The 24662-nt window shown below is 40.5% G+C and overlaps 1 protein-coding gene and 1 pseudogene across 12 annotated transcripts in view; one reads left to right on the top strand and one right to left on the bottom strand.

The window, feature by feature from the left end:
- BCAS3 (BCAS3 microtubule associated cell migration factor) overlaps positions 1-24662 on the bottom strand; it is a 703083-nt gene that overhangs the window by 646048 nt on the left and 32373 nt on the right. For all 12 annotated transcript variants that reach the window (XM_024234727.3, XM_024234725.3, XM_024234724.3 and 9 more), the window contains one exon: positions 23601-23707. In XM_024234727.3, coding sequence (XP_024090495.1) covers positions 23601-23707 — 107 coding nt within the window. The remainder of the gene's footprint in view (positions 1-23600; positions 23708-24662) is intronic.
- Positions 5741-6118, top strand: LOC100458440 (large ribosomal subunit protein eL42-like; annotated as a pseudogene).

Here is a 24662-nt window from a genome sequence, read left to right as displayed (position 1 = left end):
GAATCTGAGTTTGGTTTTAAAATAAGGTTAATAACATATTTTTTTTTACCAGGCAACAATATATAAATTGTATATTTGTATATATATATAAATGTATAATTGTATATTTGATAGCATATAATAATTGGCACTCAATAAATGATAGTTAATTCAAAGAGATGCTTGTTGAATGAATAAATTCATGAATGAATGATTCAGTCTATATTGGTCTCACTATTCTACCTTAAAGTTATTTAGCATAATATACCTTTGCTCTCCTGATCTCAAAGCATGCTATTAATATTTAACACGTAGAAATTTGTTAAAATACCATATTGAAGAATACATTTTGGTACAGCTCAGTGCTCAGGTCTTTTTTATTTATTTATTTATTTATTTTTGAGATGATGTCTTGCTCTGTCGCCAGGCTGGAGTGCAATGGTACGATCTTGGCTCACTGCAACCTCCACCACCCAGGTTCAAGCAATTCTCCTGCCTCAGCCTCCTGAGTAGCTGGGATTACAGGCATGCACCACCACGCCCAGCTAATTTTTGTATTTTTAGTAGACTTGGGGTTTCACCGTGCTGGCCAGGATGGTCTTGATCTCTTGACCTTGTGATCTGCCCGCCTCAGCCTCCCAAAGTGCTGGGATTACAGATGTGAGCCACAACACCCAGCCCAGTTCTTGAACTCACTAATACATTACTTCCTATGATTTACAGCCTTGGAGAAAAGAACTATTACCAAGGTGGTAAGCAGCATCTCGTCTATGTAGCAGGTTTTATCACACTAGTCTTCATAATCCCATCCAAGATCAAGCCAGTCTCCACTCTCTCTTTTATCTATTTATATGTTTTTACTTGCAACTTGTTTTCCTTGCTACCAGTGATCTAAAAATAGCCCATTTAAACACATAAATGTAGAGTTACCAATCTTTGCTAATTGTTTCACATGTACTAACCATATGGACACAAATGAAGATCAGTAGTTAAAAAGATCAGTAGTTTAAAAAGCTAAAAAGTAACACCAATAAAATCCTATTGGGGAGAAAAAGTTAATCTAAGGACTTTAGTTATTAACAATGTGTCAATATAAGCTCATCAATTGTACTAAATGTACTACACTAATGCAAATGTTAATAGTTGAAAATAGGAGGGCTGGCCAGGCACAGTGGCTCACACCTATAATCCCAGCACTTTGGGAGGCCGAGGCTGGCAGATCACCTGAGGTTAGAGTTTGAGACCAGCCTGGAAAACATGGCGAAACCCCATCTCTACTAAAAATACAAAAAGTAGCGGGGCGTGGTAGCAAGCACCTATAATCCCAGCTACTTGGGAGGCTGAGGCGGGAGAATTGCTTGAACCTGGAAGGCGGTGGTTGCAGTGAGCCAAGATCGTGCCACTGCACTCCAGCCTGGGCGACAAAGCCAGACTCTGCCTCAAAAAAAAAAAAAAAAAAAAAAATAGGAGGGTGATAAGCGGATACATGAGAGGTCTCTGTATTTTCACTTCAATTTTTCTGTAAACCTAAAACTACTCAAATAAATAAAGCCTATTAATTTAAACATATATAGAAAATGTTAAAATCCCACAAATAAATGTTAATCTTCCACAATAGGAAGGAAAAAAAATCAAGGATAAAAGGTAAAAATATAGAGATTAGAGAAAGAAAGTCTTCTACTAAGGAATTCAGTTCCTAAAGCAACAAAAACACCTCACGTAACCCATTTAAATATACACACTAAGGCCAGGAGCGGTGGCTCATGCCTGTAATCCCAGCACTTTGGGAGGGCGAGATGGGCAGATCACCTGAGGTCAGAAGTTTGAGACCAGCCTGGCCAACATGGCAAAACCCCATCTCTACTAAAAATACAAAAATTAGCTGGGTGTGATGGCGTACACCTGTAATACCAGCTACTCAAGAGGCTGAGGCATGAGAATTGCTTGAACTGGGAGGCAGAGGTTGCAGTGAGCAAAGATTATGCCACTGCACTCCAGCCTGGGCGACAGAGCAAGACTTTGTCTCAATAAATAAATAAACAAACAAGCAAACAAACACATGTATAGTTATCAATTTGCTTATTATTTCACATGTACTAATCATACAGATACAACTGGAAGGAATGAAGTTCCTTAAAAAGAAGATTGATTCATTATAGTTTTTTTAACTTAAAAATTAATAACAATAATTTACTTTTAATTAGGGAGAAATTGTAAAAACGTAAAGGAGAATGTGGGAGGCATGGTAGGTATCATCTTATACTAAGGAATTCAGTTAAGAAGCAACAAAAAGAACTCACCTAGCTACGTGAGTGGCCAAAGTAACTACAGAGCCAGCTCTACTGAAAGCTGAGAGTCTCTCCCTCAAATCACCCTGTAGGCCAATTTGATAATATAAAATTTTCATTTTATAGATAAGGAAACAAAGAAAAAGGCTGCCAAAAATAACCAGCCCAAAGAGGCATCAGAATCTCCTATAAATACACTATATTCAAAATAGTTCTTAAACTCAGACCTCTTTTTCTCTAACAAGTCACTGTTAGTGTATTATTTTATTTTTTACAGCTCTGCCTCCACAATTTTAAAAACTTAAGATAGCATAGTTTGAGGAAAGTTTTCCTAATAGTAAAGAGTAGTCCTTTTGAAAGCTCCTAAAATTAGGAGGAAGAGGGGAACAAGTTTTTTGTTTTGTTTTGTTTTTTGCCTGCCTAACCACAAACGATTCAGTTAATATCAGAGTGTCAGTATCTCTGTAACCTACTGTGTATACCATCAAGAAAAAAAATGCAAGCCACAAAAATCGCCTAAAAGGCATATTTGTGAGGACAACAACTTATAGAACAGATATTTGCTGACCACATAAAGAAAACAGCAATCCGGTCTGTATTTTGGTCTTGACACTAAATTCATATTACAAAACTTCAGGCAGGCAGGAAGTAAATTTCAAGAACAATATAAAAACCACAGAACACAAATAATGATTGGAACTTGTAATCATATTTTCATACTTCCAGATTTTTGCACACATAGAAAGGAGTGTTTTAAGGCAACTTTAACCTTTCCCCTTCAGCCTGATTTTCTAAAGGAAGATCAAAGAAAAGCGGTTTGAACTCAAATGTTCCTTCAGTTATGCAACACTGATTTAGACATTACACTTCAAACTCTAGCCATTACTTCAGCATGCACCAATCCAAATATCATTCCAGTCCTTTGAAGCCGCCTTAATGGTATCTTCCATTTGCAACTAACACTTTGGTAGTCAAAAGATCTTACTCAGGGTAGATGTTAATGTAAAACCACTCAGACTACACTGACACACACGCCTGGAGGCAGACGAGAAGGTGTTCAGAAGTCAATGTAACACCATTATAGAGAGTGTCGGCCTAGCGGCTGTCATAAACACTTCATAATCACTCAGACACACAAACTGGATTCTCTTTATTATTTTATTACAAGCTGATAGGTGTTCAATTGAAAAGTGAAGAGAGAAAGCAGTGCAACAGATAAACCAATTTTGGTTCATCGCCTCTTTCCACTTTTAAGACTGAATTTGTTACATTTTAATGGTATTGTAAACCTATCTTGATTTAACCCATTGATTAAAGAAGATAGATTTGCAATAGATAATTAACCAAGGAGAAACTGTTTATATTAAATAGAAGCCTAAAAGTTTTTTCCATAAAATAGCTATCATATTAACTTGTAAGATTAACAAGATGATTTTTTTTAATGACTGACAACATCAGTGTAAGCAGTAAGTGGAACAACTGTAACTCCCAAATACTGCAAATGGAAATATACAACAATACAGCCTATTTGGAAAACCCCTGGGCAATTTCTTTTTGTTTTGGGGGGGGGGGCCACAATTTCTAATAGTTAAATATATGCCACCTACCCTGTGACTAAGCAATCTCACTAGGTATCTTAAAAAAAAAAAAAAAAGAGTCCATATATCTACAAGAATGTTCACACTTTATTCATTATAGGCAAAGGCCAGAAACACAAAGCCCATCAAAAAGAAAATAACTAAACAGATTATGGTGTATTTAAATAGTGAAATAAAACACAATAATAAAAACAAAAAAATGCAAACTACCATGATATAGCAACAACACAGACGAATCTAAAAAATATATTTAGCAAAAGAGAACAGATGCAAAAGAGTACATACTGTGTGCCTCTATTTATACAAAGTTCAATGCATGCAAAACTAATATGGGGTCAGAATAGTGATTATCTTATCCTGGAAGGAGGAGAAATATTGACTGGAAAATTTTATGAGTACAAAAATGTTCTACATTTTCTCCCCAATGGTGGTTTCATGTACTTGTGTATGTATACACACAAGCATGCATACAGACATATATAAACACACATATATACACACACATATACACAAGTAAAAATCATCAAAATATAGACCTGAGATTTGTGCATTTCTTAGTATGTATATTATCTTTATTTTTAAAAAGATATTATCAGGTGTGGTGGCTCATGCCTGTAATCCCAGCACTTCGGGAAGCTGAGGCGGAAGACTGCTTGAGGTCAGGAGTCCGAGACCAGCCTGACCAACATGGTGAAACCCTGTCTCTACTAAAAGTACAAAAAGTAGCTGGGCGTGGTGGCGGGCACCTGTAATCCCAGCTACTTGGGAGGCTGAGGCAGAAGAATCACTTGAACCCAGGAGGTGGAGGTTGCAGTGAGCCAAGATCACCCCACTGTGCTCTAGCCTAGGTGACAAAGTGAGACTCCGTCTCAAAAATAAAATAAAATAAAAATAAAAAGATATCTGTCATAAACAAATTGTGGTATTCCATACAATGAAATATTATTCAGCATCTGAATAAGCTATCAAGTCATGAAAAGACATGAAAGAACCTTAAACGCATATTACTAAGTCAAAGAAACCAATCTGAAATGGCTACCTACCATGTGGTGATTCCAACTACATGGAAAAGGCAAAAGAACGGACATGGTAAAAAGATCAATGGCGCCCAGGGCTTATCAGGGAGGGAGGGATGAATAGATAGAGAACAGAGGATGTGTAGGGCAGTGAGAGTATTCTGTGTGATATTACAATAGTGGATATTATCTGTCAAAACACATAGAAAGTATACCACCAAAAACCAGGCCGGGTATGGTGGCTCACACCTGTAATCCCAGAACTTTGGGAGGCCGAGGTGGGCAGATCACTTGACGTCAGGAGTTCCAGACCAGCCTGGGTAACATGGCGAAACCCCAACTCTACAAAAAAATAGAAAAATTAGCCAGGCATGGTGGCACGCACCTGTAGTCCCAGCTACCCAGGAGGCTGAGGTGGGAGGATCACTCGAGCCTAGAAGGCAGAGGCTATAGTGAGCCGAGATCGCACCATTGTACTCCAGCATGGCCAACAGAGCAAGACCCTGTGTCAAAAAAAAAAAAAAGGAAAAAAGCATACCACCAAAAATGAATCCTACTGTAAGCTATGGACTGTGGGTGACAATAACGTATCAATGTATGTTCATGGATTGTAACAATTTTACCACTGTGGTGCTTGGGGGTGTTGACAGTTGGGGAGGTTGTGTACAATATGGAGGCAGGAGGTATATGGGACCTCAGTATACTTTCTACTCAATTTTGCTGTGAACCTAAAACTGCCCTTAAAAATAAAGTCTGTTTTTTTTTTTTCCTTTCCTGTCAGGCGAGAGCTGTGCGAGGCGAGAGTCTCAGATGCCATTTCTTGTTTTCTTTACATAAACAGAACAGCCCTGCTGCAAAGATGGTCAACGTACCTAAAAACCCGAAGAACCTTCTGTAAGGAGTGTGGCAAGCATCAGCCTCACAAAGTGACACAGTATAAGAGCAAGGATTCCTTGTATGCCCAGGGAAAGAGGCGCTATGATTGGAAGAAGAGTGGCTATGGTGGGCAGACAAAGCCAATTTTCCTGAAGAAGGCTAAGACCACAAAGAAGACTGTGCTAAGGCCAGAAAGTGTTGAGCCTAACTGCAGACCCAAGAGGATGCTGGCCATTCAGAGATGTAAGCATTTTGAACCAGGAGGAGATAAGAAGAGAAAGGGCCAAGTGATCCAGTTCTAAACTTTGGGATATTTTTCTTTTAATTTTGAAGAGAAAATGTTGAAGCCACAGAAAAATTACCTGAGAGAAAATACAGTGATATGTTTAAAAAATAAATAAATAAAAATTTTTTAAAAAGGCTGTTTTTTAAAAGATATCTGTTAAAGAACTTGACCTAGTTAAATATAACCCTTAATTTTTTCAAGTGTAAAATAAGACTAACACTAACCAGTAAAATTGACAGGATAATAAAAAATATGTGCAATATGCCTAAAATAATGTATGGTGCATTCTGAATATTCCAGTTATAACTATTTTTTTTTTCATATTCTACGAAATTTTACTAAGCAGCACAAGTGTTAAAACTCCTCCCTCTTGGCCAGTAGCAGTGGCTCACGCCTGTAATCCCAGCACTCTGGGAGGCCGAGGCAGGCAGATCACGAGGTCAGGAGATCGAGACCATCCTGGCTAACATGGTGAAACCCTGTGTCTACTAAAAATACAAAAAATTAGCTGGGCGTGGTGGCGGGCATCTGTAGTCCCTGCTACTCGGGAGGCTGAGGCAGGAGAATGGCATGAACCCGGGAGGCGGGGCTTGCAGTGAGCCAAGATCGCGCCACTGCACTCCAGCCTGGGCGACAGAGTGAGACTCTGTCTCAAAAAAAACCTCCTCCCTCTGGCCGGGCACAGTGGCTCACGCCTGTATTCCCAGCACTTTGGGAGGCCAAGGCGGGCAGATCACCTGAGGTCAGGAGATCAAGACCAGCCTGACCAACATGGAGAAACCCTGTCTCCACTAAAAATACAAAATTAGCCAAGTGTGGTGGTGCAGGCCTGTAATCCCAGCTACTTGGGAGGCTGAGGCCGGAGAATCACTTGAACTCGGGAGGTGGAGGCTGCAGTGAGCCGAGATCGCGCCATTGCACTCCAGGCTGGGCAACAAGAGCGAAACTCCGTCTCAAAAACAACAACAACAACAACAACAACAAAACTCCCTCAGGTCTGATCCTGGAATAAAAAACAAAAAAAGAAAAAAAAACCCTCCCCCAGGCATCCTGTCATTCTTTGGGGGCTCTACAGCACTGTATTCATACCTCTATCCTAATACTGATCACACAGATCAAGGTTTTTCAACCTCAGCACTACTGATGTTTTGGACTGAACAATTCTTTGTTCGAGGAGGCTGTCCTGTATATTACAGGATGTGTGGCAGTATCTCTGGCTTCTACCTACCACATGCCAGTAGCAATCCCCAAACATGACAATGAAAAAAAATAGCCAAATGGCCCCTTGGAGAACAAAATCACTCCTGGTTGGTAACCACTGACACAGACTGCAAATATTTAGTGACATTTCCCCCAAGTAGGAAATCATCTCCTCAAGACAGTGCTCAGTCTTAGTTTATTTGTATCTCATAATACTTGACATAGACCTGAACATTTCAGTGTGGCTGAATGGAAAAATTATGGTACTATTCTAATAAAAATATAGATGTTAGCAGGAAGGGCTAGAATGGAAATAAAACAGATTTAAAGCAAAGAGCAAGAAATTGTGAAGTTTATTTTGGGACTTTCTCAGATTGAGTTTCTAGCATATTTAGAATTCAAAAGCAGACAATTAAACCAATGAAAAAATAGAGTATAAGAATTACCCACACATCTATGGTATTATTCCAATTAATTGGGTAAATAATGGTCTTTTCAGGAAATGGTGCTGAATCAATTGAGTATCATTATTCTAAAAATAGAGATAAATAAGAAATAAGGCTTAGGCAGATGGACTGCTTTGGGCCAGGAGTTCAAGGCCAGCCTGCGTAACATAATGAGAGCCCCTCTCTACAAAAAAAATTTTTTTAAGTAGCCGGGCATGGTGGCACATGCTTATAGTACTAGCTGCTCAGGAGTCTGAGGCAGGAAGATCACCTGAGCCCAGGACTTGGAGGCTGCAGTGAGCTATAATGGCACCACTGCACTCCAGCCTGGGCAACAGAATGAGACTCTGTCTCTAAAAAAAGGAAAGGAAACAAAAAAGAAATAACCCTGACCCCATCTCATATCACACACATACAAAGTTGTTTTTTTTTTTAATGAATATTAAACCTAAAGGTAAAAACAAAAACCCACTAAAAGAAAATGAATTTTTTTTTTTTAAACAAAATCTCACTCTGTCGCCAGGCTGGAGTGCAGTGGCAATCTTGGCTCACTGCAACCTCCGACTCCTGGGTTCAAGTGATTCTCCTGCCTCAGCCTCCCAAGTAGCTGGGCTTACAGGCGCATTCCACCACGCCCGGCGAATTTTTGTATTTTTAGTAGAGACAGGGTTTCACCGTGTTGGCCAAGATGGTCTCGAACTCCTGACCTCAGGTGATAAGACCGCCTCGGCCTCCCAAAGTGCTGGGATTACGGGCGTGAGCCACCGCATCCGGCCTTTTTTTTGAGACAGAGTCTCACTCTGTCACCCAAGCTGGAGTGCAGTGGCGTGATCTCAGCTCACTGCAACCTGTGCCTCCTGGGTTCAAGCAATTCCCATGTCTAAGCTACCCAAGTAGCTGGGATTACAGGCACACACCATCATGCCCAGCCAATTTTTGTATTTTCAGTAGCGAATGGTTTCACCATGTTGGCCAGGCTAGTCTTGAACTCCTGACCTCAAGGGGCCCGCCTGCCTTGGCCTCTCAAAGTGCTGGGATTACAGGCATGAGCCACCACACCCAGCCTAGAAGAATATTTTCATGTCCTTAGAGTAAACAAAGATACAAAAATAATAATAGAGTAAAAGATAAAAAATCTGAACCAGATATTTTTCATCAAAAGAAAATTTCAAGAAAGTAAAAAAGTAGGCCGGGCACAGTGGCTCATGCCTGTAATCTCAGCACTTTGGGAGGCCGAGGCAGGTGGATCACAAGATCAGGAGTTCAAGACCAGCCTGGCCAATACGGGGAAACCCCGTCTCTACTAAAAATACAAAAAAAAAATTGACCAGGCATGGTGGCGGGTGCCTGTAGTCCTAGCTACTCAGAAGGCTGAGGAAGGAGAATCACTTGAACCTGGGCGGCAGAGGTTGCAATGAGCTGAGATCGCACCACTGCACTCCAGCCTGGGCAACAGAGCGAGACTTCATCTCAAAAAAAAAAAAAAAAAAAAGAAAGTGAAAAAGTAACAATAGCTATAAAGTAGACTATTGGGACAATGGATGAAATTTGAATATGAACAATAGTTTCCACAATACTACTGCATCAAATTTAAATGTCCTGGGCTTGATGACAGTGCTATGGCTATATATTTATTCATAGGAAATTATACTAAATAATTTATGAAAACAGGCAAGGCATGATAGCTCATGTCTGTAATCCCAGCACTTTGGGAGGCCAAGGCGGCTGGATCACTTGAGGCCAAGAGTTTGAGAAGAGCCTGGCCAACATGCCAAAACCCCGTCTCTACTAAAAATACAAAAAATTACCTCAGCGTGGTGGCGCATGCCTGTAGTCCCAGCTACTCAGGAGGCTGAGGCAGGAGAATTGCTTGATCTCGGGAGGCAGAGGTTGCAGTGGGCGAGATCACGCCACTGCACTCCAGCCTGGGCGACAGAGCAAGACTCCATCTCAAAAATAATAATAATAATTTACGGAAATTATGGTTCAGAAAATATATGCATAGATACAGAGACTGAGAGAATGACAAAGCAAATAAGGCAAAATCCATAATTGGTGAATCTCCACAATGAGCAACAGGAATACCTTGTATACATTATAACATTTTCTGGAAGTTTGAAATTTATTGCAAAATAAAAAGCATTTTTTGAAATAGGGTTTTGCTGTGTCCTGTGTTGCCCAGGCTGGAGGGCAGTAACATGATCATAGCTCACCGTAGCCTTGATCTCCCAGACTCAAGTGATCCTCTCCCTTCAACCTCCTGAGTTGCTGGAACCACAGGCACATGCCACATTTTTGGTCGAGACAGGGTCTCATTATGTTGCCCAGGGTGGTCTCAAACTTCTAATCTCAAAGGATCCTCCCACCTCAGCCTCCCAAAGTGCGGGGATTACAGGCATGAGCCACTGTGCCCAGCCTAAAAAGCATTTCTTTTTTTTGAGACAGAGTCTCGCTCTGTCACCAGGCTGGAGTGCAGTGGCACAATCTCAGCTCACTGCAACCTCCACCTCCCAGGTTCAAGTGATTCTCCTGCCTCAGCCTCCCGAATAGCTAGGACTACAGGTGCCCACCACCATGCCTGGCTACTTTTTGTATTTTTAATAGAGACGGGGTTTCACCATGTTGGCCAGGATGGTCTTGATCTCTTGACATCGTGATCTAAACACCTTGGCCTCCCAAAGTGCTGGGATTACAGGCGTGAGCCACCGCGCCCAGCCCCCTAAAAAGCATTTTTAAAACCTCACAGAAGATGTCAACACATCCACAACAGAATGGCCAAAATCAAAAAGACTGACAATACCAAGTGCTGCTGAGAATGCAGGACAAACAGAACTTCCAACTACTTCTGGTGAGAGTACAAAGTTGGCAAAAACACTTTTGAAAACTATTTGGCAGTACCTACCGAAGGTAAACATGTACTTATCCTATGACACAATAAATCTACACCTAGGTCAACACCCAAGACAAATGAGTGTTTACGTACACCAAAAATTACCATTTTTTGTTTACGTCCACGAAAAACTACCATATATAAGAATTTTCAGAGCAACTTTATTAATAATATTCAAAAACTGGGAACAACAAAAATGTCTTATCAGTCATATAATGGATTTTTCAAAAGTTATTGTATTCATATGATAGATACTACACAGCAAAATTAATGTTACACACAATAGCATAAAAACAAATCTTACCATCATAATGTTAAGAGATAAGACAGAATATAAAAGCATACTTTTTAAATCTATGACCATATTTTTTAGACATTCAAGAATAGAAAAAACGAATCTATGGTGATAGAAGTCAGAATAGCAGAATAATGTTACTTGGAGGTGGAAAGAGGGTAATACTGCCAAGGAAGTGGCACGAGGGATTCTTTTGAGGTACTGGAAATGTTCTAGATCTTAATCCAGGATGATGGTTAGAAGGTTATATATATATATTTTTTCAATCTGTACACTTAAGATTTGTGCATTTTACTGTATATATATTCAATAACATTTATCAGAAAAAAATTGCATTATAAATCAGCTTAGGTCCAAATAATATATTGTTTTAGAGTAGAAAATCATCAGAAAGATCTCAAGTAAGAAAGAGTCCAACTTACAATGATAAATTTCAAACTCACAGTAATGTCTACTGCCTATGTCAAATCAACAAGAGTCACGCCACTATTTGCACACAGGGAAAAATTAAGTTTCAGATGCAAGAGTTCTCTAGAGTGATACTTTAAGAAATATACTGCAGGAAAAGATATTTTAATCCACCAATATGGGTAAATTCCAGAAGTTACTTCAGTATTACTCTTCATTTTTGCTTTTATTCATCCATAACAACCAATGTCCTCCCACTGCAGATGTCTAAGGATCCACCTATTACTTCTCTTTCCAGGAAGAAGAGAATGCACCGAACAAAATAAGGTCCTATTCTCCACAAAGGCAATTTTTTTCACTGGACTCCATCCATATTCAACCTCTCTCTGCTTGCCAGTGTACCCAAATCACTAACTTTATATTATTCCCAAATGAAACCCATAAAAACTGTTTCCTGGCTAACAATCTTAACATGGCAAGGTCTGTTGGCATCCAACCTCTAATAAATAGTAGACTCTAATAAATAGTAGACTAATTGGTATTTACCTCAAGAATGCTCTTGCATGTTTGCTCTAAAGCTTTTAGTGTATAAAAACTACACAAAAAGCTTTAGGGCAAAAATTTCCTTTCAAGGAGCAGCTGCACTTTTCTTAGCTCAATGTGGTAGCGACACCTAGTGTTAGGTCATTGAAGTACTGCATATACACAGCTCCAAGAAAACACTACAAATACTAATTTTTGAAAAGAAAATACAGTCATCTCTGTGTATCCACATGGGATTGGTTCCAGAATCCCTGTGGACACCAAAATCTCCAATGCTTAAGTCACTTTTATAAAATGGCATGGTATCTGCACATAACCTATGCATATAAAACCTATGCACATCCTCCTATATACTTTAAATCATCTCTAAATTATTTACAATACCTAATACAATGTGCTATGTAAATAGCTATATTGTCATTTTTATTTGTGTTATTTTTTATTGTTGAATTATTTTTTACTTTTTTCCCAAATATTTTCTATCCATATTGACTGAATCCACGTATTCAGAATCCATGGATACCCAAGGCCAACTGTATACTGTTTCACACAATACAACTGCCATATTTTAGGTGATGTAATAAATATATTCTCCATTTTTTTTTAGAAAAAATTAAGCATTTCGAAAGAAGATAAGACGCTGGGCGCAGTGGCTCATGCCTATAATCCCAGCACTGTGGGAGGCCAAGGCAGGAGGATCACTTGAGCTCAAGAGTTCAAGATCAGCCTGGGCAACATGGCAAAACCCCATCTCTACAAAAAAATATATATACAAAAATCAGTTGGGCATGGTGGTGCACGCCTGTGGTCCCAGCTACGCGGGAGGCTGAGGTGAGGGAATCGCTTGAGCCCAGGAGGTTGAAGCCGTGATTGCACCACTGCACTCCAGCCTGGGTGACAGAGCAAGACTATGTCTCAAAAAGAAAAGAAAAGAAGAGAAAATTAAGTTGCCATTTAAACAGATAGCAAAAAGTATGCGAAAATATCAGAAGACTTTTACCACTGAAACTTTGAGAACCCTTTACTACTTATAAGACAATATGCTATACAATTTTTGCTTTACATGATTTTTAACATAGTGTAAGTCTAATAATCAAATTCTATTTCTGCTAAAATGATGCCATCTTTCATAGTAAGCACCGGTCCCATGTCAAGACCCTGGAAACATCTTTAACTTTCTTCTCTTCTAAATGTCTAACCACTTACCATGGTTTTTGGTAATCCTCTCACAACAACAAACTTAGTTCAGGCTCTCAACATCTCACATTTAGACAGTGTTGAAATTCACTCCTAACTAGCCTTATAACCTTTCCTTTTCTCCTGCTATTCATCCCACTGCAACCACAAAATCAGTATTACAGACAGCTTTTGGAATGTATGTTACCAAAAGATTCTCAACGAGTCCAAATTATTATGGCTGAAAGAATAAGTCCAATTCCTCATCCTGCAATTCAAATCTCCTCCTTGAAAATTCTGTATCTTATTCTCATGACTACAAAGAATGTATAACGCTAAAATGAATGTTAATAATCACAGAAACGTTATTTGTGTGAAATAAAATAGTACATGATTGCATGTCTAAACATACTCATCAAAAACTCCTTCTCCAACTGGATATCTTGATGATAGTGTTTTTCAAACCGTTTGTCATAAAAGACCAATTATTTTTTGATTTTTCTAAAAGTTGGCACAAATGATACTTCTGTAAACTATACACATATGTTTGGATAGTGTGCACTGGCAAATACTATAGGTTTCAAAAGGCTTACTCTCATTTTCTGCACTTTACCTTTTTGCTGCCAATAACAAACGATTCACTATCACCAGTTCATGGACCAGCAACAGTCTACAGTTCACACATTTAAAACCAAACTCACTACCTTTCCACCCAAATATGCTCCTCACATACCTTTCTTATTTTTAAAAGTGATATTACCTCTATTCAAAAATCCTCCAATGGCTTCTACAACTAAGTTTTTTTGTTTATTTGTTTTTGTTTTTTTGAGACGGAGTCTCACTCTGTTGCCCAGGCTGGAGTGCAGTGGCGCGATCTTGGCTCACTGCAAGCTCCGCCTCCTGGGTTCACGCCACTCTCCTGCTTCAGCCTCCCAAGTAGCTGGAACTACAGGCGCCTGTCACCATGCCCAGCTAATTTTTTTGTATTTTTTGTATTTTTAGTAGAGACTGCGTTTCACCATGTTAGCCAGGCTGGTCTCGATCTCCTGGCCTCGTGATCCGCCCGCCTCAGCCTCCCAAAGTGCTGAGATTACAGGCGTGAGCCACAGCACCCAGCCTACAACTAAATTTTTTAATGGGCAAAAAAATTATACAAATAATTGCTAAAATATATACAAATGGCCAAGAAACATGAAAAAGTACTCCACATTATTAGTCATCAGGGAAATGGTAATGCTAAGTGAATCCTCAAGGTATCACCTACCAAAATAGCTAAAATTTAAAGATCACAAAAATTTGCCAGGCATGGTGGCATGTGCCTATAATCCCAACTACTGAGGAGGCTGAGGCATGAGAATCGACTGAACCCATGAGGGAGAGGCTGCAGTGAGCAAAGATCGCACCACTGCCCTCCAGCCTGGGCAATAGAGCAAGACTCTGTCTAAAAAAATTTAAAAACTAACCAAATATTGAACTCTAGTTAATTATATGCATGCAAAAGTAGTTAGGGGAAAGCATGTTGACGTTTGCATTTCCTCTGAAATGCAATGAATAAGATGGATATGAGACAAAGTACAGTAGGCAGCTGTATGAACCCCTTCTGGTTCTAAGGGTTGCCTAAAAAAAAAAACTGGTTAAAAAAAAAAAAGAAAGTATAGTAAAATTTTAAGCGTATACTCTAGTCGACGGGTCCTCAATCTCTGGACCAGGTACTAGTTAGGAACCAGGCCTCACAGCAGGAGGTGAGAAGCAGGCAAGCAAAAGCGAAGCTTCATCTGTATTTACAGCTGCTCTCCATCGCGCACATTACTGCCTAAGCTCTGCCTCTTGTCAGGTCAGCAGCAGCATTAGATTCTCATAGGCGCGCGAACCCTAACGTGAACTGCGCATGTGAAGTGTCTAGGTTGTGTGCTCCTTATTAGAATCTAATGTCTGATGATCTGTCACTGTCTCCCATCATCCACAGATGGGACCATCTAGCTGTGGGAAAGCAAGCTCAGGGCTCCCACTGATTCTACATTATGGTGAGTTGTACAATTATTTCATTATATATTACAATGCAATTATAATAGAAATAAAGTGAACAATAAATTTACTGTGCTTGAATCATACTGAAACTATCCCCACCCTGTGGAAAAACTGTCTTCCACAAAACCGGTCCCTGGTGCCAAAAAGGTTGGGGACTGCTGCTCTAGATGGCAGGTATAAGTAATTTCACTGTAAAAGTCCAACTTTGCTCTATATTTGAAATTTTAGATGTCCTTACGAGGGCGAAAACAAAGCCCTAGCCAACTGCCAACTCTTGGACATAATCTCTTATTCTTTGCTTTGCTCTCCTAACTCCAGCTAAACTGTCTCCTTGCTGTTCTTAAATATAGGAAACATATTCTGCCAGGCATGGTGGCTCACGCCTGTAATCCCAGCACTTTGGGAGGCCCAGGAAGGCGGATCACTTGAGGTCAGGGGTTCAAGACCAGCCTGGACAACATGGCAAAACCCCATCTCTACTAAAAATACAAAAAGTACCCAGGCATGGTGGCATATCCCTGTAGTCCCAGCTACTAGGGAGGCTGAGGCAGGAGAATCGCTTGAACCTGGGAGGCGGAGGCTGCAGTGAGCCGAAACCACGACACTGCACTCCAGCCTCGGCGACACAGAGAGACTCCGTCTCAAAAAAAAAAAAAAAAGAAGAAGAAAAGAAAAAGAAAGAAACATATTCTGTACCACAGAGTATTTGTACTGGCTTGGAGTGTTCCTCCCTCAAATACCCATATGGATAACTTCACACCACTACGTCACTGGGTCTTTAAGAGGCTTTCCCAGACCGTCATATATAAAAGAGCAACCCACAGCAACAACAACCACCCTACCATAACATCTATCACCATCTAACATGATACATATTTATTATCTATCTTCCCTACCTACCAGAATGGAAATTCCACAAACAGAATGACTTTGTTTTGTTCAGTGTTGTCCCAGCACCTTCAACACAGTCTGGCATGTAATAGACAATTAATAAATCTTTGCTGAGTGAAAGAATTAATAAATGTATGGGATAAGTACAATTGACATGGCTGTAAAAGAATGTAATTTGGAAAATCTATTAGGAGCCTTACTTTTATTGATCTCTCCAAATTATATGACCATAAAGATATTTATCTCAATATTCTTCTTTTTTTTTTTTTTTTTTTTTTTTTTTGACAGGGTCTTGCTCTGTTACCCAGGCTGGCGTGCAGTGGCACACAGGTCACTGCAGCCTCGACCTCCTAGGTTCAACTGATCCCCCTCTGTTTCAGCCCTAATTTTTGTGGTTTTGGTGAGATGGGGTCTCACCCAAGCTGCTCTTAAACTCCTGGCCTCAAGCGATACACCACCCTCAGCCTCCCAAAGTGTTGGGAGTATAGGCATGAGCCACCATGCCCAGCTACAATGCTCTTTAAAGAGAAAAAAATTAAGAAATCTAAATCAATTTCTAACTATGGAGAAAACAGCGCTTTCATCTCAGAGCCTCTGTTTCGTGTTTATTGTTCCAGTATTACCCTAAGTATTTTTTAGCTTATATGTCACTTCCTTGTCATAACATGTCATGCTTTTTTTCATATTACAACTTAAGTTGTATATCCATTTATTTTTATTTAAATCTCTCTCTCCTACTAGCTCCATGACAGCAAAGACCACATCTATTGTGCTCACCCCTGTATAACCCAGACATGTGCTGAATAAATGAACACCGTTTAAATCTTCATAGTTCGTGGCTGGGCGCAGTGGCTCACGCCTGTAATTCCAGCACTTTGGGAGGCAGAGGTGGGGAGAGCACAAGGTCAGGAGCTCGAGACCAGCTTGAACAATACAGTGAAACCCTGTCTCTACTAAAAATACAAAAATTAGCTGGGCGTGGTGGCATGTGCCCATAATTCAAGCTACTCAGGAGGCTGAGGCAGGAGAATTGCTTGAAACTGGGAGGCAGAGGCTACAGTGAGCCGAGATCATGCCACTGCACTCCAGCCTGGGCGACAGAGCGAGACTCCATCTCAAAAAAATAAAATAAAATAAAAAACAACTTTGTAGTTCATGGCACCAATCAATCTAAAACTGGGAGAAAAAAAACTTCAAGAAGTATGATATTTTGAGGTGGGGTGTGGTGGCTCACACCTGTAATCCCAGCACTTTGGGAGGCTGAGGCAGGCAGATCACTTGAGGTTAGGAGTTCAAGACTGGCCAATATGGTGAAACCCCATCTCTACTAAAAATAGAAAAATTAACCGGGCATGGTGGCGTGTACCTGTAATCCCAGCTACTCAGGAGGCTGAGACAGGAGAATCGCTTGAACCCAGGAGGTGGAGGTTGCAGTGAGCTGAGATTGCACCACTGCACTCCAGCCTGAGTGTCACAGAGAGACTCCATCTCAAAATAAAAAATAAATAAGAAGTATGATATTTTGAAATAGTTGAAATAAATACTAAAATGACAATAGCTAGTAGATTTGAAAGAGTGACGAAAGGCAGAGTATACACGTTGGGAGGTCAAGGCAGGCAGATCACTTGAAGTCAGGAGTTTGAAACCAGCCTGGCCAACACGGTGAAACCCCATCTCTACTAAAAAATACAAAACAATTAGCTGAGTGTGGTGGCGCATACCTGTAATCCCAGCTACTTGGGAGGCTGAGGCAAGAGAACTACTTGAACCCCAGAGGTGGAGGCTGCAGTGAGCCAGGATCATGCCACTGCACTCCAGTCTGAGCCACAGAGCAAGACTCTGTCTCAAAAAAAAAAAAAAAGGCAGAGTACAAACTTCATTTGTTTCATATTTGAATCTCACAAAACTATTTGGTTTTTAAAATATATACAAAGATAATTTTGATTTTTTTAATTAAGAATTTTAAGCAAGAAAGTCTATATTTACCTCACCAAAAAAGAGTCAATAACATTGTTAGGGATGGTTGAGAAAAGGGGTTGTTTATCTGGAACGCCCACATAACAATCATTCTATGTTACATCTGGTGTGTTGAAAGAAGGGCTCTGACAGCTCAGGAAAGCTAGGAAAGCTGGCGTCATATACAAAGCAGTAGAGATTGGGCAGTAAACTACTGCACAGTTCTGCTTTTGGGCTGACTCTAATTAATGATATTCCTAGATATCATCTAAGTTCCATTCACATCTACACACTTCAATAGACAATTTTTTAAAATGTTTAACCAGGATATGCTTATTTTCTTAACCTGAGACTCCCAGGTGGGACAGTTTTGTCTTTCTTTTTGAGACAGAGTCTCACTCTGTCACCCAGGCAAGAGTACCGTGGTGCAATCTCGGCTCACTGCAACCTCCGCCTCCTAGGTTCAAGCAATTCTCCTGCCTCAGCCTCCCAAGTAGCTGGGATTACAGGTGCCCGCCACCATTTTTGTATTTTTAGTAGAGACAGAGTTTCACCATGTTGGCTAGGATGGTCTCAAATTCTTGACCTCAAGTAACTTGCTTGCCTTGGCCTCCAAAGTGCTGGGATTACAGACATGAGCCACTGCGGGACAGTTACATTAAATTCAACAAGAGGGAGTCCTGAGCATATACTAGAAGCAAAAACTAAGCTAAGGTTTGGACAGGGGTTGATTTTCTGCCCACCTACACTTACTCAAAAGCAAATACATGGCCAGGCATGATGGCTTACATCTGTAATCCCAGCGGTTTGGGAGGCCACGGCAGGAGGACTGTCTGAGGCCAGGAGCTCAAGACCAATCTGGGTGACATAGTGAGATTTCATCTCTATTTTTAAAAAGCAGGCCAGGCACGGTAGCTCACACCTGTAATCCCAGCACTTTGGGAGGCCAAGGCAGGTGGATCACTTGAGGTCAGGAGTTCGAAACCAGCCTGGCCAACATGGTGAAACCTCGTCTCTACTAAAAAAAAATACAAAAATTAGCCTGGCATGGTGGCTCACACCTGTAGTTCCAGCTACTCGGGAGGCTGAGACATGAAAATCACTTGAACCCGGGAGGCAGAGGTTGCAGTGAGCCGAGATCACCCCTCTGCACTCCAGCCTAGGCAACAGCTGAGACTCAGTCTCAAAAACAAACAAACAAACAAATAAACAAAGCAAATGCAAATACAATTGTCCATCAGCATCTGTGGGAGACTGGTTCCACAAACCACCCATGAATACCAAAATCCATCATGCTCAAGTCCTTTACATAAAATGGCATAGTATTTGCATATAACCTTTACACATTATCTCATATACTTTAAGTCATCTCTTAATTACTTATAATACCTAGTACAATGTAAATGCTATGTAAATAATTGTTATACTGCATTGTTTAGGAAATAATGACAATAAAGAAAACTCTATACCTGTTCAGTACAGACACAACCATCCTTTTTTTTAATTCCAAATCTTTTCAATCCACAGTTGGTTGAACCTGCAGATGTGCAACACATGTATACAGAGGGCCAATCATATGAATTACAGACTATAAAGATCCATGAGAGTCATTTTTTTCTAGGTTGGCCAACATAGGCTCCCCACTGTCTAGCATATATGCTCATTGAATGAATAATGGTTATAAGTTTCAGAAGGGTTCTGACAGAGTAATGGCTAACAGAGTAAAACGTAAAAGATAATTATGAGTATTTGAAGGTACATCCTAATCTTTTACAAATGAAAACACTGGGGCTCAGAAAACGATATTCCAAATTCTGGCATTTTGGCATGCTGAGCATTTTGAGCTAAAGGAAATTAAAAGGCCTCAGAAGTCCTCAGAACCAAGGACTTTCTGGTGTTCTCCTGCTTCTCCCTCACAAGCACAAGGTGGGACTCTCTAAAGTTCCCTTTCCTGAAGCTCTTCTAGATGGAACACAATTGCCTCCCTCTCCCCTTTCTGAAATTTCTTCAACCAGAGAAGATTAATCTCAAATTGCAGGAAGGAAAACCGAGAAATGACACCACACCTAGACAGACTTTGTCACAGGCTATCATCTCTGCTCAGGTCCCACTTCCCAAGAGAATCACTTAGAAACGATTTTCTGCTCTTTGGGCTCATTCAACTTTTCTGAGAATGATTTACTAACTCTCAAAATTGACGACATTCCTCCATTTCCTTCTCCCCTATGAAGAGAGCACTATGTAAGCCTCAGCCATCTGGCCCTTCTTTGAGTCTCATATTTTATGTGGCTCTTGTGCATGTGTATGCTTTTTCTCCTGTTAATCTATTGTCAATTTATTTCAGAGGGAGAGGGGATAATTCCCCTCACCTCTACAAAAACTAAACCTAAACTACAAAACTACTCGCATGTCGTATCTTTAGCAATCACATTTGAAAAGTGATGAAGTATAGCTCTTAGATCATGGGCTTTGAATTTGAATTCAGACAGAACTAGGTTTAAATTCTAGCTCCACCTCTTAAAAGCAATGTGACCTTACCACCTGTAAAACAAGGTAACTTCTACTTTAGATGAGATAATATGTATGTATATAAACCTCTTTGACCATAATGAGAGCTCAATGAAACATAAGCAGCTTATTTCCCCAGATTGTCTTTTTTTTTTTTTTTCCTTCCCGAGACAAGGTCTCACTCTGTCACCCAGGCTGGAGTGCAGTGGCATAATCATGGCTCAATGCAGCCTCAACTTCCCAGGCTCAGGCAATCCTCCTGCCTCATCCTCCCGAGTAGCTGGAACCACAGGCGCATGCCACTATGCCTGGCTAATTTTTTAAAAATTTTTGTAGAGACAAGGTCTCACCATGTGTCTTTGTTTTTGTTTTGAAACAGAGTCTCACTCTGTTGCCCAGGCTGGAGTGCAGTGGCGCAATCTTGGCTCACTGTAACCACCGCCTCCCGGGTTCAAGCGATTCTCCTGCCTCAGCCTCCAGAGTAGCTGGGACTACAGACATGCGCCATCACGCCCGGCTAATTTTTTTTTTTATTTTTAGTAGAGACGGGGTTTCATCATGTTGGTCAGGCTGGTCTCAAACTCCTGACCTCAAATGATCTGCCTGCCTTGGCCTCCCAAAGTACTGGGATTACAGGCATGAGCCACCGCACCCGGCTGGTCTCACTGTGCTGCCCAGGTTAGTCTCAAACTGCTGGCCTCAAGTGATCCTCCTGCCTCAGCCTCCCAAAGTGCTGGGATTACAAGCGTCAGCCTCTACACCAGGCCCTAATTCATGAAATAGCAGTACTACAACAATATACAACTGGCCAAAGAAAATTCCATCAAAAAAAATTATTCAAGTCTCTCAAAATATAATCTAGGCATAAGGAGAAATAAAGACTTAAATTACTCAAAGATAAACAGAAATTAACTTTAAACTATTAAAATTAATACCCCTAATTACAACCAAAACAAGTGCACAGTTAAAACAACCTGAATACCACCAAAGGAATGTGTTCAATCCAGTCAACACCCCTAATCACACAGGCTCAACCCTCTTGTTAAAGGTATAACTTCCTCTCTGTCTTCAATACTGTCAACAAACAGCATAATGAAGCAAAATGTAGTCTCTATTAATAAGAAAAAGTTACATTTACAAAACCCTTTTGTTTTATCACAACCTAGAAATATTTCTCTCCATAAGAAAAAAAACACTGCCAAATTTTAACTACTTTCTCCACACCTTTGGAACAATACCAAAATTACAAAGAACACTGCGGGACCTTGAAAAATGTCAACTATACTTCCCAAAAGGCAAAAGAAAAAGAATACTTCTAATTTCATGATACACCAGCATGATTCTTCTATCTCCACAAAGTAAAGCCAAGTTTAAAAAAAAAAAAATCCCACATCTTAGATACTTAATAATATGATAATTATAAGAATAGAATTGGCCAGGCACAGTGGCTCATGCCTGTAATGCCCACATTTTAGGAGGCCAAGTAGGAGGATCACTTGAGCCCAGGAGTTCGAGACCAGCCTGGGCAACACAGTAGGACCCTGTCTCCATTAAAAAGTGTTAAAAATTAGCTGGGTGTGGTGGCACATGCCTGTAGTCCCAGCTACTCCAGAGGCTGAGGCGGGAGGATCACTTGAGTCCAGGAGGTGGAGGATAGAGTGAATTACAATCATGCCACTGCCCTTGAGCCTGGGTGACAAACTGAGACCCTGTCTCAAAAAAAAAAAAAAAAAAAAGAACAGAATGGAACACCAAACTTCATCAGAAGTGACTTATCAAAAAATAAACATTTTTTTAACTTAAAAAATGTTGGCCGGGCGCAGTGGCTCACACCTATAATCCCAGCACTTTGGGAGGCCAAGGCGGGTGGATCACAAGGTCAGGAGATCGAGATCATCCTGGCTAACACGGTGAAACCCCATCTCTACTAAAAATACAAAAAATTAGCCGGGCGTGGTGGCGGGCGCCTATAGTCCCAGCTACTTGGGAGGCTAAGGCAGGAGAATGGCGTTAACCCTGGAGGCAGAGCTTGCAGTGAGCTGAGATTGTGCCACTGCACTCCAGCCTGGGCGACAGAGTGAGATTCCATCTCAAAAAAAAAAAAAAAAAGTTAAAGAATTGAAAGGTGAATGTGCTTGTTCCTTAGTAATTCTTAGACTACTAAGGTCAAATTCTGTACTTGAGAATATCCTGACTTCCATTAAATCTGAGGTAATACATGTTTGCTTAAATATCATTTAAGAAGCAACAATATCACCCAAAAGAAAAAGAGAAAAAAATTCTGGCTGAAACACACAATACACACATACTCATGGGGCTTCAAACAAGTTTCCTGAATACATTTATCAAAGGTACAAATTCAACTTCTACTGGCCCAGAGCCTCCGACTGCAAAAGAATCACACAACAGAAGTCCTCTCATCTCAGCTGGGCGCAGTGGCTCATGCCTGTAATCCCAGCATTTTGGGAGGCCAAGGTGGGAGGATTGGTTTAGCCCAGGACTTCAAGACCATCCTGAGCAAAACAGCCAGACCCCATCTCAATTAAAAACAATAAGTCCACTCATCTACTGGAAGATAATTATTTAGATTATGCCAAATAATGAAATATAAGTGAAATAAGCCAAAATATGCAGTCTTTACTACATCTCAACAAATGCACTGCTCCCATGCCTCTTCTTCATTTAGGACATTTTATGTTTGGTCACCCAAAAAAGGCACATGTAGGAGTCCAAATGCAAAATAAGACCAATATTATGCAATGTAAAACATATATCATAATTACAAATGCACCTAGCCTTTGACTCAGTAATTACATTGAAAGGAATTTATCCTATAAAAATACACAGACATAGGCTGGGTGCAGTGGCTCACGCCTGTAATCCCAACACTTTGGGAGGCCGAGGCAGGTGGATCACCTGAGGTCAGGAGTTTGAGACCAGCCTGGCCAACGTGGCGAAACCCATCTCTACTAAAAATACAAAAATTACCTGGGTGTGGTGACACAGCCTGTAATCTCAGCTACTCAGGAGGCTGAGGCAGGAGAATCGCTTGAACCTGGGAGGTGGAGGTTGCAATGAGCTGAGATTGCACCACTGCATTCCAGCCTGGGCGAAAGAGTGAGACTCTGTCTCAAAAAAAAAAAAGTATCTACAGATTTCACATAAGCTAACATACTGGGAAGTATGTTTCAGGTATTCAACCACATGTGTACTTACAGGGATGCTCCAGACCTGCATTCCATCACTGTAGCCAATCATAATCAACAAAGGAGGTTCATTCCCAGTGCTATGTATTTCATGAAATTCCAGATTTCTTGATGTATCTGCATTAGAATCAAGTAACAAAGAAGCAAATTTAAAAGACATAATGGCAATCAAGAAAACAACTGTTATTTCTTTAATGCCTGATTCAATCTTTACACCTGTCTAGCGACTATCTTCTGTTCTCTTCATAGCCAGAATTCTCAAAGTTGTCCATCCTGGCTATCTATTTCCTTATGTATCTGTCATTCCTTGGCCCATTTCAACATAGCTTCTAGCCATACCATTTAAATAATATCAAACATTTAAGGAAAAAAAAAAAAACAGGGCTGGGCATGGTGGCTTACACCTATAATCCCAGTATTTTGAGAGGACGAAGTAGAAGGATCACCTGAGGCCAGGAGTTCAAGACCAGCCTAGGCAACACAGCAAGATCCTGTCTCTGTTTAAAAAAAATAGGCTGGGCTCAGTGGCTCATGTCTGTAATCCCAGCACTTTGGGAGGCTGGGGCAAGCAGATCATGAGGTCAGGAGTTCAAGACCAACCTGGCCAACGTGGTGAAACCTCGTCTCCACTAAAAACTACAAAAATTAGTCGAGTGTGGTGCCGCGCCTGTAATCCCAACTAATGGGGAGGCTGAGGCACGAGAATCTCTTGAACCCAGGAGGCAGAGGTTGCAGTGAGCCAAGATTGCACCACTGCACTCCAGCCTGGGTGACACAGCAAGACTCCATCTCAAAAATAATAATAATAATTATTATTATTATTATTATTATTATTATTATTATTAGCTGGGCTTGGTGGCACACACTTATAGTCCTAGATACTCTGGAGACTGAAGTGGAAGGAGCCTTTAAGCAAAATAATTCAAGGCTGCAGTGAGCTAAGATGGCACCACTGTACTCCAGCTTGGGTGACAGAGTAAGGCCCTGGCTCTAAAAATAATAATAACATCAATTCTCCACAAACTTTTTTTTTTTTTTTTTGAGACAGAATCTCACTCTTTCATCCAGGCTG

The sequence above is a fragment of the Pongo abelii genome, chromosome 19 (genome assembly GCF_028885655.2).
Source record: "Pongo abelii isolate AG06213 chromosome 19, NHGRI_mPonAbe1-v2.0_pri, whole genome shotgun sequence".
In the NCBI taxonomy this organism is placed as follows: domain Eukaryota; kingdom Metazoa; phylum Chordata; class Mammalia; order Primates; family Hominidae; genus Pongo; species Pongo abelii.
The sequence above is the reverse complement of the archived record's forward strand: the minus strand, read 5'-3'. Positions and strand labels throughout refer to the sequence as shown.